The 11,762-nt window shown below is 41.7% G+C and overlaps 1 protein-coding gene across 4 annotated transcripts; it reads left to right on the top strand.

Annotated features, from left to right (window-relative positions):
• The first annotated feature begins 1,004 nt into the window (after positions 1-1,004).
• caly (calcyon neuron-specific vesicular protein) lies at positions 1,005-11,108 on the top strand. 4 transcript variants are annotated; one of them, XR_013077069.1, is made up of 6 exons: positions 1,005-1,297; positions 4,380-4,542; positions 5,170-5,289; positions 6,500-6,613; positions 8,836-9,186; positions 9,235-11,108. XR_013077069.1 is itself a non-coding variant. In XM_076728189.1 (5 exons), exons 2-5 carry the CDS (start codon positions 4,414-4,416, stop codon positions 9,082-9,084), a joined length of 612 nt encoding a protein of 203 aa, XP_076584304.1. In that variant the 5' UTR covers positions 1,006-1,297; positions 4,380-4,413; the 3' UTR covers positions 9,085-11,108. The 4 variants fall into 4 exon arrangements, 2 of the variants coding, with proteins under 2 accessions (XP_076584304.1, XP_076584305.1); XR_013077070.1 differs by having other exon boundaries at positions 1,095-1,297; positions 4,295-4,542; XM_076728189.1 differs by having other exon boundaries at positions 1,006-1,297; positions 8,836-11,108.
• The last annotated feature ends 654 nt before the right edge of the window (positions 11,109-11,762 follow it).

The following is an 11,762-nucleotide window of genomic DNA, read 5'->3' on the forward strand; positions in this document are numbered from 1 at the left end:
TCAAAACTTAAAGTGCTTATTATGCAGAATGGCCCCTTTAAGAGAGTTAAATTATATTAATACTGACAGATGAATATGTGAGCAGAATTTTAATGTCCATTTGACCTACAGCACTTTATATAAACTATAATGTGTCACAGCATTTCAGCAGTATATAAACATGTAATAAACGCACTACAATGTTGTAAGCAGATATAAGTATTCATGGATTTGCCAACTACTATAAATCCTCTCGTGGGAAACCCATATGCTGTACAAACAGATGAATCAATGATAATATAGCTGTAATAATATACGTAAATAAAGTATTGATAGGAGAAGTTGTAGTGTCTTTTAAACCATCTATTAAATGTTTTGGTATGATGTACTGATTATAAACGCTAAATCAGAGGAGTGACACCGTAGCCAGTCACCAGGCCTGTGGCTGTCAAATAAATAGTGTAGTAAAAAGTACAAGATGTCCCTCTGAAATGTAGTGAAGTAGAAGTAAGAATGGAAACATTCCAGTCCAGCAGAAGTATGTCAAAACTACACTAGAGTAAAAGTACTTATGTTTCTCTCCACCACTGAGGTCAGCAGAAACATGTGATGTTGTGCTGTGCAAACATTGTTTTATCCTATTTAAAGACACAATAAGAGGAAAATTAAGGGAAATATTGACAAATCTAGAGGGTTCACTCTGGTTGAACTTCACAAAAAGTAACCTAATTAAGAGAGAAAGTAATATCCCAAAATACTTCCAAGCACAGAAAAACTTGTTGCACGTGCCAGTGTATATTTTCAGTTTGGGTTGACCAGGATCCATTGATGAGTCAGGCCTTCATACTACTGTATTTATGTTGTTTTGTTGGTTATGATTGCGTCCTGGGCTTGTATTTTATTGATCCTATCAGTCCTAAGTTTCCATGTTTCAAATGCGCTTAAATTCTTTGCAGCTGTTAAAAAAAATGACTGTGCATTACAATCCGGACTCCCTCTGTGTGTTTCCACTCCAAGACAAAGCCAGACCTCAAGGCCCTGTCTCACCGCACTGATGACAAACGCTCAGATGAACCGAGATATGATTATTTTCCACAGACGAAACGCAATTTCCTGATGAGCCACACTTGAGATGTGCGCTCACACTGAGCTGCCAGCTTCCTCCGGAGGACGGAGCCGCTCCAGGCTGAATTACATGCGCAGTCCTGCCGTGAATCACGCATCACCACGACAACCGGCGTTCACAGCGAGTCCCCGTCAGCATCAGTGCGGTCCGATCCCACCGCGGCCGAGCGGAGAGCGAGCGCAGCGAGCCACAGTAAGTTTCTGTCCTCTTTCCCACATTCAGCGTGTCCCTGCATTGGCGCATTGGACAGATCTGTTTTCGGGTCAAGCGAGCCGGTATATCAAGCTGTGTATATTTAGAGATGCTGTATTTCTTCACATGATTAAGTGGTTTAGCGCAGGTCATCCATCGGTGTGCTTTAAGGGATGAACGGACAGGCATTGGCTTCTGTGTTCGGGTGTTATGTATGGGACTGCGTGCCTCTGTGACAGGCTGAATTGCCTTGCAATTTGCGCTATACCTCCACGTTACATAAAAGGCGACAATTAAATACGCGTCCACTGATTGTCCTTACAGCTTAAGGATGCAGTCCGCAACTCATTAAACAGAAGCCATCATGTAGAGAAAACGCACAATGTGAGCTGTATGTACAAACGGCTGGGATGATACTTCATTTATCTGTAATTAGATAGAAATTTCTTTCTTTCTTTTTTTTAAGCAGCCTTCTGTCAATCCCATGTGTGGCTCTCGTATCTCTGCTCCATGATTCCTGGTTATGCCTCCTGTATTATCTTGTCGCAGCTGTCTTCAATGCACCAAGTTCGGATATGCATGGCCAGTGAACCCTGAAGAACTTGAGAGGCGCAGGCATAAACAGCCCACTGTGAGCTATTCATAACACAACATGTCTTCACCTTTAGAAAGCTGCCTCTTCCCCGTCCGGCTGCTTGATGAACATATGTCAGATTGTGGTGATGAATTAAACTGTATTATCGTACCATGTTTCTGGCATAAACAGCCTTTTACAGTGGATGAAATGTGCATTTTGAAGATGTCATCGACAGCTCTTGTGGAGCTGCTGGATGTGTTTCCTGTCAAAGTGAGGGAACACAGCAACACCCGCTCATTAGTTAATCACACATTCAGGATGATTCATCGTACCCACACTTCACTCCAACTGTGGGGAGGAAACATGGTGGTCAGCACAGATGACCGCTTAAGCCACCCACTCACCAGAGGACACCAACGACTGTGCTGTAGTCTTGAGTAATATTCAAGATCTCTTTTTTTTTCTTCTTCATTTGTCAAAAGCTGCTATTTAACCGCTTATAACATGAGAAGACTGTACATCAGAATTCATCCTTTACGCAGTTTAGAGGTGATTATTTTTATTTATCAGTATTGTTTCTTGATTGATTGGCAGGCCTGGTCCACTGTCCAGAATGTCTGCAATTCATTTTGTTTGTTTGTTTGTTTTTTTCAATTAGAAAATGTTTAATGAGAGCATGTTATAGTTTCTTAACCAACAGAAAAGCCTTAAATTAAAAGTTAAAATGTTCATTTTAATGTCAGTCTTATCATGCAGGGCTCCCACCCAGTGACAGTATGTACGTTCTTTCTTGTGCAGAGCATGTATTCACAGAGGATTTGTCTGGCGGCCTCAGTTAATGCCCCCGTATCTCCTGTATCAGGAACACATTTCCTTTGCATCAGGGATTTCTCCTGCAGCATTAATACTGTAGCTCTTTGCCTCCAGCTGTGTGTAGCATCATTGTGAGTCACTGGCGTCAGCGGGCCCCATGGGGTCCTTGGCTGAGGGAAGGTGTTGTGTTGCACTGTGTGAATGAGATAAGTGGATCCTCACCTCTTCCCTCCACATTTAGATGATCATTTCATCGAGGAGAGAAAAATAGCATCGTTATCAGAGCAGAGAGGCGTTCAGCATCGTGTTGGTGGCTTGTTACATTTACACTTTGATTGCAAACATTAAAGATAAGAGTTTGGAGGAAGAGATGGGGCTGCGATATACGAGATTAATCATAAACAGTAGTTATGAAACATGTTTACTCTAGACTAGTGGGCTGAATAAACAGCAGGAAAGCAGGCTTCCCTAAGAGGATGGTTGCAAATACAAGCCCGAAGACATTTAAATATGCCTTCAATTTAAGCCACATGATTATAATTCCACGTACCATAACCTCATTTAATTATTCAGCTGTTGACGAAATCATCTGACATATTGGGAAATATGCTCATTTGCTGTCTTGCTGAGATGAGAAGATTGATACCGTATCATTTTCATATCAGTACAGGATGAAACTACTGTGAGCAATTGATTTCCTTAGCTTAGCGTAAAGCCCAGGCACTAAATAGGGGCAAACGGGTAGCCTGGCACTGTCCAAATGTAAAAAAATCCACCTATCAGTGTCTCTAAAGCTCAATAAGCTGAACGCATTCGTTTAATGTATAAACTGAAGTGTAAGATCCACATGTGTTTTTGTCATAGGTTGAGGCTCTGAGGAGCTCAGTTGCCAAGCAAACAGAGGAGATTGCAGAAAGTCACTGCAAACTGCTATTTTTACTGTTCAGTTTTTTAGGAATATCTTCATAGATTATATTTATTTTATTTGCTTTACCAAGCTAACAAGACTAAGAGTCCACAGACAAGCTAGCGGCTCTGTGATGCTGTATGTAGGCATAGCAGTGCTTTGAGCTAAATGCTAATGTCAGCATGCTGTCATACTCACAACAACAATGCTAACATACTGACATTTAGGAGATAAAATGTTTCCTCTGTCACCATCTTTGTGTGTTAGCGTGTAAATATTTGCTAATTAGCGTGAATGACAAAGCACAGCTGAGACTGATGAGAGCATCATTAGTTTCAGAGGCATTTAGTCATGAGGCAGCATATTAGAAAACTAAAGCGTTTGACCTGATGATGATTACTGGATGAAAACAAAAGTTATCACAATTCATCCTTATGGGGGACATCAGTCATGGCAATCCAGCCAATGGCAGCTGAGACATTTCACACAACTTCACCCTCATAGTGGTCCTAAAGGAAAAGTCAGGGGATTGAAAGTTATTGAGGATGCATCCTCTGAGCACCATGAATCTAATTTCTGGCAGCATCAGTAATACTTTTTTATTCTATTTTTCTTTTGGTGTGCTCTATATTAATCTCGTCCTGTCCTGTTTTTCCTCATCGCGCTGTCATATTCTCCATGTTCTTTCTTGTCCTGGCAGGAGCTACAAGCAGCGCTGTCACATTTGATTACAAAGCACACAGTCTGAGTCGGTCTGACCTGAGCTGCCTGTCCCTGCTCTCCAGATCAGTCCAGGAATTTTCAGGCAGTTGAACAGCCATGGTGAAGCTGGGCAGCAGTCTGTCTGATAAGCTGGAGAAGCAGCCGTCTGCGGACGACGGCTTTGATAACATCCCCCTCATCACACCCCTGGAGGTCAACCAGCTCCAGCAACCATTTGCAGAAAAGGTAAGTACTGCCTATTAGGTCTGTGTTTGTGAGTTCATTTCTGTGCCTGACCACTTATGTTTGTTTTCCTCTAAAATTTTGCGTTTCAAAGTTGTACGCCGACCACAACAATCCATGCATTACAGCATTACAGAAATAGCCAGCAGATCATGACTGGCTGCAGAACACATCTGGACAGACACCATTAATGCGGGTGTACTTTCCTCTAAGCATAAGCTGTAATTCCAAAACTTTTGTATTTACCCTCTCTTACCTCCTGTCCCAGGTTAAAAGCTGGGCATCAGCCCATGCAATGCAAGCACCTCTTTGAAAGCATAATAGCCTGCACAATTATACTTTGGCTGGATGATGCACTCAGCAGCACAGGATGTTCCACAGGCTGATTAGATGTTGCTGAAAAATTTACATAAAATACACTTTGTAGTTCCGAAATGTCTTTCTAAGGCACCGATTAAAACTGGCTGCTTTGCAAGTGATGCTTGTGTACGCTGGATACAAGATCACTGAACCTGTGCTGAACACTGGGGACAACCTCATCCATCAACTACAAAGTCAAACAAATAGAAGAGAATTAGGAGTTTTTTTTTCCTGAAGAGTCACAATGACGGTGCATTGTTTCTGCTGCAGGTCATTGTGAAGACGTCAACACAGTATCAGCTGCAGCAGAAGAAGAAGAACAAACTGTATGTGCCCAGCATCAAGAAGCTGAATATCAACTTCTACAGTGATGTTTCAGATAAAGCCAAGGTACAGCAAGCAAATGTCTGGAAATTGGCTCCAGTTCTCATTAAAAGATAATTCTGGAGATAACTTATGTTTTTCTTGTTGTCAACAAATTTCATCAAATGTGTTGTTATTAGTTTTGTATAATTAAAGGGAAGGGGAAAAAAAGGCTCTTGCAGAAATATCAGAAATGCTCCTCTTCCTCTCATTAGTCTGGAGGGAGGTGTCTGTGTTTGACTGACAGCACCAGTGTTGCACTACAAAGAATGATGGACACAGTAAACAAAGTTACACTGCAGCCCAATGTGCTGGGCAGACAGCCTGGTTTTAGTGGAGAGTATTGAAGAGTAAGTGGATGACATTTACATGCGTGCTCACATGCTGACGTGTCCCCGGTGAATCCTCGTTTGCACGTTCAACGTGCTCATGAGCAGGACAAGATGTGTGCTCTTGTTCAGAAGTTAGACGAGGAGACTTTAGCAGGAAAGCTAATGTGAGTAGTTGTTGTGTCTGTGGCTGCTGTTTTCCTCAGTGCGACTGTCCGCTCTGCCTGTGACTCAATGCTGACATCACTTCCTTATGATTTGATTGGCTGTATCAAAGTAAGGCTTAGACAGATACCCGACAAAATTCCGTCAAATGAATGCAAAAAGTTTGGTGTCCTGATGTGCACCATCATGAAACCAAAAAATATCAAATATCAACTTCTCTCTTATGGCCTCTGTGTTTTTTCTCAAAGGAGAACAGATGACAAGTGATTTATGGAGCAGATATAAGTTCTGGAGCAGACAAATAAAAAGAATATCTAATTTGGCTCCGTTGACCTTGAAAAACACAACATGCCAAATGCTGCACTGGCCGGCGTGCTCCTGCATCACCATGAACTGAGTCCCATCCCATCCCACATACATTGTCCCGTTGCCGTAAAGACTCACTAGAGCACCAAACATGTATTAATCTGCTGAAGAAAATAGTCCCCAGCAAATGCTCTGGATTCTCCTGTTTGAGTAACATTTGCTAAATACCACAGTGCCCAGCTGTTTTTAACATACATAACTTAATAGAAAATTACATTTTATATTTATATAGGGAAGTCATAAAGTATAGAGAAATGGACCAACATGTAGGTGGTTGATCTCTTCATGGAATTTGTTGACAATATCAAAAATCTCTTACTGACGACGTTTATCACTGAAGTGGTATAAATGCATGTGCGTGTGTGTTTGTTGCTCAGATCACAGGTCTGATTCTCATCACTTTGGCCTTCCTGACCAGCCTGCTCCTCCTGCTCATGTACAAAGCCATGTGGTATGATCAACTTACCTGCCCAGAGGGCTTCATCCTTAAGGTAGGCAGCATGCACACATGCGCGCACACACACGGATACATAAATGTGGATTTACATGATTTAGGGAGAGAGAGCAAATCTAAATGTCTTGGCCATCGTCATCTTCCTGCAGTACAGCAGAGACCAGCAGACGCAGCTCATATCAGAGTCTTGTCCTTGGATATCACAGACTTCTTATTGCATTACTGCTGAAGAAGTCTGTGCGACACCCACTCAAAGGGTACTTTAACAGTCTACAATGCAGCCAGTGCTTTGTTTCTCGTCACACCCTCACATCAGTCACTTTTGGAGGATTCTCTGAAAACCGGAGCTGGAAACCCAAACTCATTATCTCCCAACGACACCTTGGAGGCATCGTGTAGCGAGCCAACGCTGCCACGCATGTTAGTTGAAGAGCCTGTCTCAGAGAAAGAGAAGGAGAAGGAGGGAGAGGGAGAGACAGCGCCCGCTTTCTGGTCAGGCAGAGATTGGGACGCCCGCCTGTGAATCGGAGGGGTCTTTAATTAGGGCTGAGCGTGACTAAACTGTGATTAAAGGCTTAACAGTGAGGGGGGAAGCAAGGAAGGGAAGGGGGGAGGGGGGGACCTTCCGGCAAGGCTTTTGAAGTTTTTGCCGGTTACAGTTGCTTTCAGCATTTTTTCCGACTAATGCGTTGTTGGAGACATAAAAAAAGGAGTGAGGGTGGAGGGAGGCGTAGTCACTGCTGTGCTTTTGAGAGGTTTGACTCCTCGCTGCGAGGGAAGGTCAGGTAGAGGATCCTCCGACGGGAAACACCCGCGAGGTCAACACAACTCAGTGGGCTCTTTCCAAAACATAACATTAACAGGATGGACGTTCTGTGGGTTTGATTTAATTCGCCCACACTGTCTCGTACACAGCCTCTCTCTAAAAACAAGTCAGTGTGAGTTTAATTACAGATGCTGCAAAGGATGCTTTTCCCTCCAGTGAGGGCTCGTCCTTAATGCACTTCTCTGGTCACAGCTGAGCGAGTGGTGTATTAGTGCTGTAAATTTTTAACTGTGTCTGTGCACTAGGATGAAGGAGAACTCCTTCTTGGAGGCATTTTAACTACCCAGATCTGATTTGTACACACATTTAAGTGCATATTAGTGAAGAAAAACTCTCTTTGTACTGACCCACTTAGATTTTTCTCACTTGTCTCTCACTGCCAGAGAGCCGTAGCAGACCTTACAAGTGAATATATGCTATTTTCCCGTCTCCCAAGTGTGCAAACAGTGCATCTTCCACTCTTTAATAATCAGCAGTTTGTGATAAAGACTGGTTATTTTTGTTGATTAGCACCAGTAAAGCATTTGTACGTCATTTTCTACTATTTTTTTTCCACACTCATGCCAGTTTTCCATTGCAGGAACTGAAACATCTAATGGTGAGGTTGCAAATGGCAAGTGTTTGGTTTGTCCATTCTCAGCTACTGTAGAAACATGGCGGTGCAACATGGAGGACTCTGTGAAAGAGCACCCACTTCGTCTGTAGAGCTCATTCTAAGCTAACAAAAACACAGTTCTTATTTTCAAGTGATTATACACTGAGGAAAACATAACGATCAGTATTATTTTCCATTTCTAACAATCAATCCCACACACTGCACCTGAGGTATCTGTGACCTGAAGTGTTCATTAACCTTACAGAACTTGCGATGCGTCGGTGTTCAGCTCTTCTTTGCATTTTAATTGTGTTTTAAAAGCAGGTAGTTAGCAACATATGCCACTCAGTGGGCCAAAACAGCATTCATTGCATCAAATCACGTTGTTTATACTTCACGTTCACGCTTGTCTAATCTTTTAATTTGTTATAGCTGATTCTACAAGTTACATTTCATGAAGCCCTTTAAGATACGGCAGTCACACTTATTCAGGATTTTTCATGTCAGCAAATGCAGTAAAATGTTAATAAGGTGAATGTGATGAGGAAGGCTTGAACATATGGGATCATTTCCAATTATTTTTGGCATTTTTTTAAGATTATTTTTTAAGATTATGCTAAGTTTTGCCTCAAACATAAACTGGAATTCACCCTAACATGACTGTAGACAGAGACCTCTATCCACAAACAAACATCCCGACAACGTAACGCTAATGTGCATCATTCACGCATTGATTTCTTAAACAAAGACTTCAAATATGAATACATGCTTTCAGTTTTGTGAAATGAACTTCATCTTATATAGATACACAGATATTTTTGTCTGTCTGGTCTAACAGCAGAAGCACTGCACCCCGGCAGCCCTGGAGATGTACTACACAGAGCAGCAGCAGGAGCAGCAGGAGCCAGGCCTCCACGGCAGCAGCAACGCTGGGCTGTACACCGCCCTCAGCCACCTCAGCCAGGTCAAGAGGACTGGGCCTGAGCTGCCACCGCCGTGGTTGCCGGTCATCAGCGCTCTGAAGGAGGCCGAGCTGGCCAAACAAGGCGGCGAGCCGATGAAAGGAGTGCTGGAAGGAGAGGAGTGAAGGGGCTGACGGACCTGCAGGTGTTACAGGAGGAAATGATGATGGGGAGGTAGCGTAGGTTATTTTTGGACCGTGTGTGTGTGTGTGTGTGTGTGTGTGTGTGTGTGTGTGTGTGTGTGTGCGTGTGTGTGTGTGTGTGTGTGTGTTCAGATTTTTTTTTCCCCCATTGAATCACTTGTTCATACTGGTGCTCCAAAACAGGTGTCTGTATTTCCCTGAAAATTTAAATCAGCGATGTAAAACCCAAGATTAGTCGACCTCAATCCAGTTTTATTCTGTTCATATTTAATATAAGCTAATCCCCAACTGTGGCAGTCTCTGTCTGTCTGCGTGCGTGCGTGCATGCATGCATGTGTGTGTGCGTGCGTGTGTGTGTGTGTGTGTGTGTGTGTGTGTGTGGTGAGATGTTGAGGTTAGAGGCAAGAATGTTATTAAAGTGTTGGAGAATGTGCCTGACTTTTACAGTGTTACTGAGTCATGACTAAACTCTGCCATCTGCGTGTGTGTGTGCGTGTATAACACTGTAAATACCGAACTCTATAAATGCTGTCATACATGTGTGTGTGCATGTACTGCAGGCACATTTGCAGTCATGTGCACCGTGCGAGTGTGTGTATGCATACATTTGTGTACTTCTCTGCAGAAGTTGGAGGTGAGGGAGGACAAGCGAGGCGAGAGCTCGCAGCGATAAGTGCAGATAACGCGTTTTTAATGAGATTACTGTGAGTTTCTGCTGATTATTCCGTCTCGTTATCTCACCGTCTAGTCATTTAGTTTTAGAGGAGAATGTATGAAATCATCAGTGACTGTGCTCACAGTTTAACCATTAAGACAAGGAACTATAATTGACCGTTTTAATTTTGGCCAAAATGAGTCGAGTCCGCATCTTATTATCTGGAGACTGTGAACTGCAGTTTGTGTGTGGGTCTGCGGTTAAAGTCAGAGGAACGTGTGTTTTTAAAGTGCTGCTCTTAGACTGCAAATGATTTGAGTCACACCGCCTCATGCATGCTGGCCTGTTCTAAAACAGACTCAGGCGGCAGCTTTGGAAAGTATGAAAAATTAAAATCTATGAAAATGTGTTTCTATCTTCTTTATGTTATTGTGGGTTATTGGAATTAATCGCCAAAATATTCAATCTATTTTTAATTAATAGCACATATAACACAATCAAGCGTGCAACAAGTAAAAGGGCCTGAATGCTTTCTGAAGCCACTGCACATCTCTTCATTTGAAGACTCTTGTTACTTTACAATGTGAGCTACTTACTGTACTTATGGATAAAACTTGAGAGCTTTTAATGCATCACTACAAAAAAAAAAAAAAAAAAATCCAACTTTCAATAATGCTGTGTGTTCCTGAATGTAAGCAAACTGTAAAAACTCTGCTCCATTTGAGTTTTACTAAATGTTGTTTTTGATTTCTGCTGCTCTCAGTATTGTGTAATGCGCCTGTAAATGGACATGTGCAGCGTAACCACAGGGTTAACTCGTCATGATCCTCATATGAATGTATGAAGTAGCTGCTCTATCATGCCGTAGATGTAATTAATGCTTATAATGCACTTCCCTAAAAGCTTCTATCATCCTCACCTTTTTCTATTTATTGAATTAACAGTATTTATGTGTGTATTATTTGGTGTGTTTACAAGCTTTGTTCAGTATGAAGAGTTCTTTTCCAATTCGTCCATCTTTTCTTTTTCTTTTTTTTTTTTAAAGAAAAACAATTGCGTGAAACAAATATTGTTTTTCTTCTGTCATCAGAAATAACAATCCTCTGACAAATCCTGTAACCTGACCGAAGTATCTGCCATCACTAATTCTGAGCTGCCTTTTCTCTTTGTGTTTCTTTGTGTTCAAATGGCAGACATCTCATGTTGGAACTAAACTCTTCATGTGAGTCGGACTAATGTGAGATCACAGCACAGCTTGTTCCTTTGGGTTCAAGTGCCAAACATTTACATCAGGCCCATCTGCTCTGATGTCAGACTGAACAGAAATAAATGATGTTGAATTGTCTCATTCGCTGCTGATGCTTTAGATTCATTGCCATCAGTGACCTGAATTAATGACTGAACAGAAAACATTCATCAGGTGTTTTCTTTAGCCAACAGGAACCAAACTGTCATTTGTGTTTTTACACACTGCAAGCTTATCAAATGTATTTTTATGTCAAATGACAATATGTAAAGTAGTAGCCTTTCAGATAAATGCAGTGGTCAAAAATATCCATGTACAATTACTCATCTACTGTATTTAAGTACAATTTTGAGATACTGCATTTCAGTTCTGTATGAATATTTTTAATGTGTAATGTACTGTAGCTAGTAACTATAATTGTCAAATAAATGTATTGGAGTAAAAGAAAAATACCACATTTTCCTTTAAAATGTAATGGTGAAATACGAAGTAGCTTCGATGGAAATACTCCAGTCACGTAAAAGCAGCTTCTCATGGCATTCAAGTACCACAGACTTTAGTAAATGAACGTCAGTGTTTTCCATCACTACATTTATTTGACAGCTGCAGTTCCAGTAATTAAAAGATTAAGACACAGATCTTACAATATAAGAATTAGACGCTGTAGATGCTGCTCACATATGAATGCGTCAATAATAATAACCCCATACTGTAATTCAACAGCAACCCTTAAGGTACATGAAATACTGAGAAGGAGAA

The sequence above is a fragment of the Chaetodon auriga genome, chromosome 4 (assembly GCF_051107435.1).
Source record: "Chaetodon auriga isolate fChaAug3 chromosome 4, fChaAug3.hap1, whole genome shotgun sequence".
Classification (NCBI taxonomy): domain Eukaryota; kingdom Metazoa; phylum Chordata; class Actinopteri; order Chaetodontiformes; family Chaetodontidae; genus Chaetodon; species Chaetodon auriga.

What these genes read in the sequence shown, in the direction of transcription:
- caly (XM_076728189.1), top strand. Translation starts at nt 4,414, where the DNA reads ATGGTGAAGCTGGGCAGCAGTCTGTCTGATAAGCTGGAGAAGCAGCCG. An exon ending in AGCAACCATTTGCAGAAAAG is followed by an intron (nt 4,543 to 5,169) that starts GTAAGTACTGCC and finishes TTTCTGCTGCAG; the next exon opens with GTCATTGTGAAGACGTCAAC. An exon ending in CAGAGGGCTTCATCCTTAAG is followed by an intron (nt 6,614 to 8,835) that starts GTAGGCAGCATG and finishes CTGGTCTAACAG; the next exon opens with CAGAAGCACTGCACCCCGGC.